Source organism: Ipomoea triloba, chromosome 13 (assembly GCF_003576645.1).
Source record: "Ipomoea triloba cultivar NCNSP0323 chromosome 13, ASM357664v1".
In the NCBI taxonomy this organism is placed as follows: Eukaryota; Viridiplantae; Streptophyta; class Magnoliopsida; order Solanales; family Convolvulaceae; genus Ipomoea; species Ipomoea triloba.
In genome coordinates, this window is record NC_044928.1 from 6,153,870 (window position 1) to 6,160,084 (window position 6,215).

A 6,215-nucleotide genomic window follows, 5' to 3' on the forward strand; every position below is an offset into this window, starting at 1 on the left:
TTTTTTTTTTTTTTTTTTTTTTTTTTTTTTTTGCATATTTTAGGATATAATTAGCTTCTCAGTTAATTTTGAACCACTATTAATTAAAATTAATAGTGTTTGATTAATCAGATTTTTGTAACTATTCTAAAATGTTAAAATTAAAATAGTTATTCAAAGTAATATTTTTCTTCAATTTTTTAAAAAATAAATCACCCACATTTTACAATAATAAGTTATTTGCTAACAATCAGCTTAGTCAAACCGACTAGCTTAACTCCATTGGTGTTTTTGTTTACTAAAATTCCCAAAGTTCAAACCCGGAAACGTCGTTTGTGTTTAGTTCTATTCACAAAGTTTAAACCCGAAACCTGAGAATCATTGTGGTTTTCATCTTCTTGTAGGTTCCACTCGGTGGCATATCTCCAGCAAATCTGGTGGTTTGAAGTCGACGGGGAGGTGGAGTTTCCATTTCCGGCGGGATCTTACGCCGTCTTCTTCAGACTGCACTTGGGTCGTGTCTCCAAGAGATTTTACGGTCGAGTTTGCAACTCCGAGCACGTTCACGGGTGGGACAAAAAGCCGGTGAGGTTTCAGCTTTCGTCGTCGGACGGCCAGCAAGCGACGACGGAGTGTTACCTGAGTGAAGCCGGGAAATGGGTTTACCAGCACGCCGGAGATTTTGTGGTGTCGGATTCTGGGAAAACGATGAAACTGAAAGTTTCAATGACTCAGATTGATTGCACGCACACGAAAGGCGGCCTTTGTGTAGACTCTCTTCTTGTTTGCCCTGCCGAGTATAAACCCAGGTTAAAGCGTTTGTAAATTTTGAGGTTAGCATCTTCTTTTTATGCGTGCCATGGCCTAAACCTGTGTATTTTCTGGGATTTCTCGGCTGTTTGGTTCAGTTTTCTATTCTCTTGTGTATTCTCTGTTTTTTAATGAGAAAAATTATGACAGTATCAAGGTAATTTTCCTCTTTTAATTTTAGTCAACAAAGGACTACAAGAGTCAAGAGGTAAATCAGCCTAGTTGTTATAGTTAATATAATTGACTCAAATTAAAAAAAGTTACGGAGTAATATATTGTCGAAGTTAAACTTGTGACATTGCAATTACCAATTTAGCTAAGTTGCCCTTTTGTTTTCTATTTATTTATGATAGTGAAAAATTCATAGTCACTATTCAAAGGTTGCATTGAGTAATTCTAGACTTGTGATCCCAGCAAGTAAAGAACCATAAAAGGTAAATTAGTCTAATTGTTCATAGCTGACCAATTCAAACTAAGGTAAATTAGTCAATTAGTTTAGCATCTGTTCAAACCAACTTAATAAGTCACCATAGTTAAATTTGTAACATTATAATTACCAAGTTATCACAATAGTTAAATTTGTAACATTATAATTACCAAATTATCAGCATGATCAACTTGGTTAGATTGCCTCACTGTTCTCTAGTTTTGATTCTCAGAATAATAAGAATAGTTATCTAACTCAGAATAATAAGAATAGTTATCTAACATCATTATTAAACTTGTAATATTGTAATTACCAAGATAAGAATAGTTATCTAAACTTGTAATATTGTAATTACCAAGATAAGAATAGTTATCTAACCTTGTAATATTGTAATTACCAAGATAAGAATAGTTATCTAACTCAGAATAATAAGAATAGTTATCTAACATCATTATTAAACTTGTAATATTGTAATTACCAAGATAAGAATAGTTATCTAAACTTGTAATATTGTAATTACCAAGATAAGAATAGTTATCTAACCTTGTAATATTGTAATTACCAAGATAAGAATAGTTATCTAACATCATAATTAAACTTGTAATATTGTAATTACCAAATTAATAGCACAACCAAATTTGATTCTCAGAATAATAAGAATAATTATCTAATATTGTAATTACCAAGTTAACAGCCCAACCCAACTTGGTTGGGTTGTCTAGCTGTTCTCTAGTTTTTATTCTCAGAATTGTAAGAATAGTTTCGGAATCTGACATACCTTTGATGAAAACCATGAACTATGAAGAACATTTAGCTTTAGCCTTTAGGCAACATAAAAACAGTACTATGTAATTTTGTCTATGTCATTCTGGTAATAAAAATGGTATGAACATTTGGAGTAACTCCGGTTGTCCTTTAAATCTGCTCCTGAAACCTTGGCTCGACCTTGACAGACATCTTTACCTTCGACGAAGAGCTGTTGAAGGCAGCCTTGCACATCTCGGGGCCGCTTAGTTGAGCGTTGGCTATTAGGTTTAGGTTTGCTTGCGCGATGGCCAGCACGGTTGCATTCTCACCGAAATTCATAGCGTTAGCTAGCATGATGGTGTCGCTTATCTGAGGCCAGGCGCCACTCGTGGCTGTTCCACTGGCTTCGCTCCCTGTCCCCGCGCTGATAGCGTTTCCCAAACTGTTTGCTCTAACGGTAGCTTCCTTCGTGGAAAGCAGCTTATCAACTGTGTGTTCTATTGACTTCATGCGCTCATTGACGGTGAGCTCATTGGCGGTGAACTGCAAGAAGGGAAAACGCGAAATTGGAGTTATACAATGTCTATAGAAGCAAGTAGGGGAAACACGAAATGGATGTTATAGACTGTCTATAGCAAAGTTTCTATAGCTGCAAGAAGAGAACACTCGAAATGGAAGTTATAGAATGTCTATAGCGAATTACTCTCTCTGTCCCATTTTACATGTCTTGAAGACTCTTTGTCCCATTTTACATGTCTTGTTTACTTCAGCTGAGCATTGTTAACCGAATTAGACATAATATATTTTACATGTCTTGTTTACTTCAGTTGAGCCTCGTTAATCGAACTAGACAGAAAATGGGACAGAGCCTCGTTAACCGAACTAGACAGAAAATGGGACCGAGAGAGTAATAGAATGTCTATAGCTCAAAGAAGGGAAAACACAAAATGGAAGTTATAGAATGCCTATAGATGAAGACCCAAGGGTTTAGAGCTGACCTCGAGTTGGCTGGAGTTAGCGGTAGAGTACGACGGTTGCAGTACTTGTGTCCTTGCAACTGAACTACGAGGGCCTTGTCTGAGCAGTCGAGAGTAACTGTTATCAGCTGCCAGCCCGCCATCATCGGTGCTGGTTACCACACTCTGAGTCATGCTTAGCTCCTTCATTTCCTTCAACCGATGATAGTTCTTTAAGCTCTCTACAAAAAAGTTTGTATTGACATAAACAATGTCAGCAAATACAATGTATATGGAAAAACAAAAGAAGCTTTCGAGATTGCGTCTCCATATATATACCAATTGGTCCAACACCAAGTTCATGGCTGATAGTGATTAAATCCGTCATGCTACCGATGATTTCAGCTATCTGTTGATCCCCGAACAAAACGATAATTATCGGATACTAGTTCTAGTTTGCACAAACAATGGTTTTGATTTGAAAACGAATGAATCTTAAATACCTGTAAACACCTAAAATGTTTCTTGGAGAATCCTAACGCGTTAACCAATGGCAGATCCACATTCCTTGCAAGCTCGAGCTCTGCTTTTAGAAACCTATGCATTGACATTGACAAAAGACGAGAGTGAATCGTTTTTTCCGTATCTACGAGAGTTCAAAGGTCACAGCTACTTTGAAATAGCAGTTTGGGAAGAGGGGAAGAAGGTTCACTAATCACTATCCCGACTCACATATCGCAACATGATTGTATGCCCTCTGAAGTAGCCCCGGCGGAGTTAGTGATAGTACTTCTGTATTTTTCAGCCGCCTCGACAAAATGGTCAATCTGCACATTGGAAAAAGACTTGGCAGATAGATCCTATATATAATATATGTCCATTAAAACGATCAATTGGATTATTGATTCCAGGCATTGGTCACACGCACTAATGAATTTCAATTCTCGTTTTCACTATCAACAGGCAATATATATGTTCTTTTGTATGAATTTGAACAATTTATCTAGTTTTAGCGTGTGGAATTAATGAAGATCAAGTCATGTATCAGGCATACACGTTCATCGCTTCTATCAAATGCCCCCGGGATAGGATATGGTACCTGTCTAGCAACGGATTGATACTGCAAAAGCTCTTCATGGCGTTGTACACAGAATTCCCAAGAAAATATCTGAGAACGTAGAGGAAAATAAGAATACGACGGGGGAGACAAATACACACAACACAACGAAAAAATTGTGATTTTTTTTGAACGCAATTCCTACTAGCTGTAGAGCTTACCTTCAAGTCAGGTCTGAAGATCACACGAAGTATACCTTCATGAACAATGCGAAAATTTTCATAGATACTCTCCTGAACCACTTTGCCATACTCCAACAATAAAAGCCCAGAAGGAAATCTATGCTCCCGAGGCCACCCCAGGAATAAGACCTCGTCCAGGATGCTGCTCTCAAATTTGGTTTTGAAAAGCCTCGGGAGAGTTTCATATATTACTTCTGGTAAAGGTAGAAGGAAAACGACCCATTAGATTAACATCAACGGTGGTATTTAGACACACAAGAATACTCGAAAGCAGTTTACTTTGATACTGAAGGAAGAAATTCAAATAACCGAGTGCAAGTGACGCATAAGCATGTGAAAGTTATCATATGAAAATAAGAAATTATGAAGTTCTTCATTACATAGAGAGCAAGAATCCTATATATGATAAGACTTGCTTAATGTTTAGATCACACAAAACTTACCAAATCCTCTTGATGATTTCGAAGCACAAATACTACAGCACCAAGATTCCTGCTTATTAATTAAGAACAAAAGGTTAATTAGTATCAGAGTTACCAGCCATACTTGCATCAAACAAAATTCTAAGTCTGTATGGACTAACCAAGGCTGCCTCGGTGAAAAGATTTAGAGCTTGTTGGCCAACATTATCACATGTAGAAAAACACAACCTCTGCTTAGCACAAGGAGCATAATATTCAGAAACAAACTTCTTCCAGTAAGTCATGTCATTATTCTGCAGAAAAACAATCCCGAGTTTGATGTTCCACAATGCTTATTATAGTATATATGAGATAAAATTTTCATTTTTGGTTTAAAAAACTAACAGTTGGGCGACTCCTCATATGATATAAGTACTGAGTTAGGCGTCGGTTACAGATACTGGCATCAAGGCAAGGCAGAGAAGAGATTTGGGCCTGATTTTGCGAAAGCTCCCATTGGTCTGGTTGAAACTGCTGTCCCAGCGCGTCCTCGGTGCCCAAAAGAGAAAGCTGTTTATGCAGCTCGTTCTGCTGTCTCTGCTGCTCCAGCAGCATCTTCAGCACTGAATTCTTTTCCTGCAATTGCAGGAGGCTCTTGTCGAAATGCTGATTAATCTCGGGGAGCAGCAACGCATCCTTGGTAGCATCCAGTCTGGGCTTTTTCGATAACTGAGTCTCGGTCTCGATTCCAATCCCCATTTGGTAAACATCAAACCCTGCAGGTTCTGCTCCAGCAAAACTCATCATTGATCCTAATTGTTGCCTCTTACACCCTTGCCTATGGCTCTGATTGGAATGGGACGAAACCTTGTTCAGCCCGGGATAACTATCCCTCATTCCAGTATTAACTAAACCAGAAGGATAACTATCCCCTATTCCAGAATTAACTAAACCAGCGGGATAACTATCCCCCATTCCAATACCCAATAAACCATTGTTATTGGGTGCAAACGAGAGAAACCCGGGGTCACTATCATGAATGCCGGGAATTTGCAAGAATGCAGTGCTTGGCAGCAGCAAATTGGCATCATTGACAACATAATTAGCACAAAAACTCGGCACCAACGAATCCAATAATGATTTATTCACAACTGTTGTGTTCACTTCATTATAATCCAACTGTACATTATTCCCCTGCAACATGGCTGTAGAAGTTGATGATAATAAGCTTCCAAATGAATAACTTAAAGGCTCCACCTGGTTCCTCGAGGAGCTCTCTGACACCCAAGACTCAAGAAAATCTCCATATCCATATGAACCTGATGAGCTTCCTCCCATTTCCATTTCTCACTAACTTCCACACAAATAAAAAAAAAATCCCTGCAAATTAAAAACATTCATCAAACCCCAGAATGGTGAATAAATAGTACAAAAACCTCATTCAAAAAAAAAAGTGTCTTCAATTTATACCAAGAAGGAATGAACCCAAGAAACTATTTACTATTATATGGAAATGTAACTTAGACTAGACACTAGCATACGCAAACAGATTAAAAAGCATCCAATTTTTTCAGCTTCAAAGCTGACAAGAAAGAA

General features: G+C 37.8%; 2 protein-coding genes across 2 annotated transcripts in view; one reads left to right on the forward strand and one right to left on the reverse strand.

Moving 5' to 3' along the window:
• Window positions 1-950, forward strand: part of LOC116001104 (F-box protein PP2-A11-like) — a 6,583-nt gene extending 5,633 nt beyond the window's left edge. Inside the window, exon 3 of the mRNA XM_031241002.1 lies at window positions 356-950. Within this exon, the coding sequence (XP_031096862.1) occupies window positions 356-804 (449 nt within the window). The 3' untranslated portion in view covers window positions 805-950. The remainder of the gene's footprint in view (window positions 1-355) is intronic.
• A 1,181-nt stretch (window positions 951-2,131) lies between these two features.
• LOC116001105 (probable transcriptional regulator SLK3) lies at window positions 2,132-5,963 on the reverse strand. Its single transcript, XM_031241003.1, has 10 exons — window positions 5,025-5,963; window positions 4,802-4,933; window positions 4,662-4,710; window positions 4,198-4,412; window positions 3,974-4,087; window positions 3,652-3,746; window positions 3,423-3,516; window positions 3,259-3,328; window positions 2,962-3,161; window positions 2,132-2,506 (listed from the first exon to the last, which is right to left on the reverse strand). Exons 1-10 carry the CDS (start codon window positions 5,961-5,963, stop codon window positions 2,132-2,134), a joined length of 2,283 nt encoding a protein of 760 aa, XP_031096863.1.
• Between the last annotated feature and the right edge of the window lie 252 nt (window positions 5,964-6,215).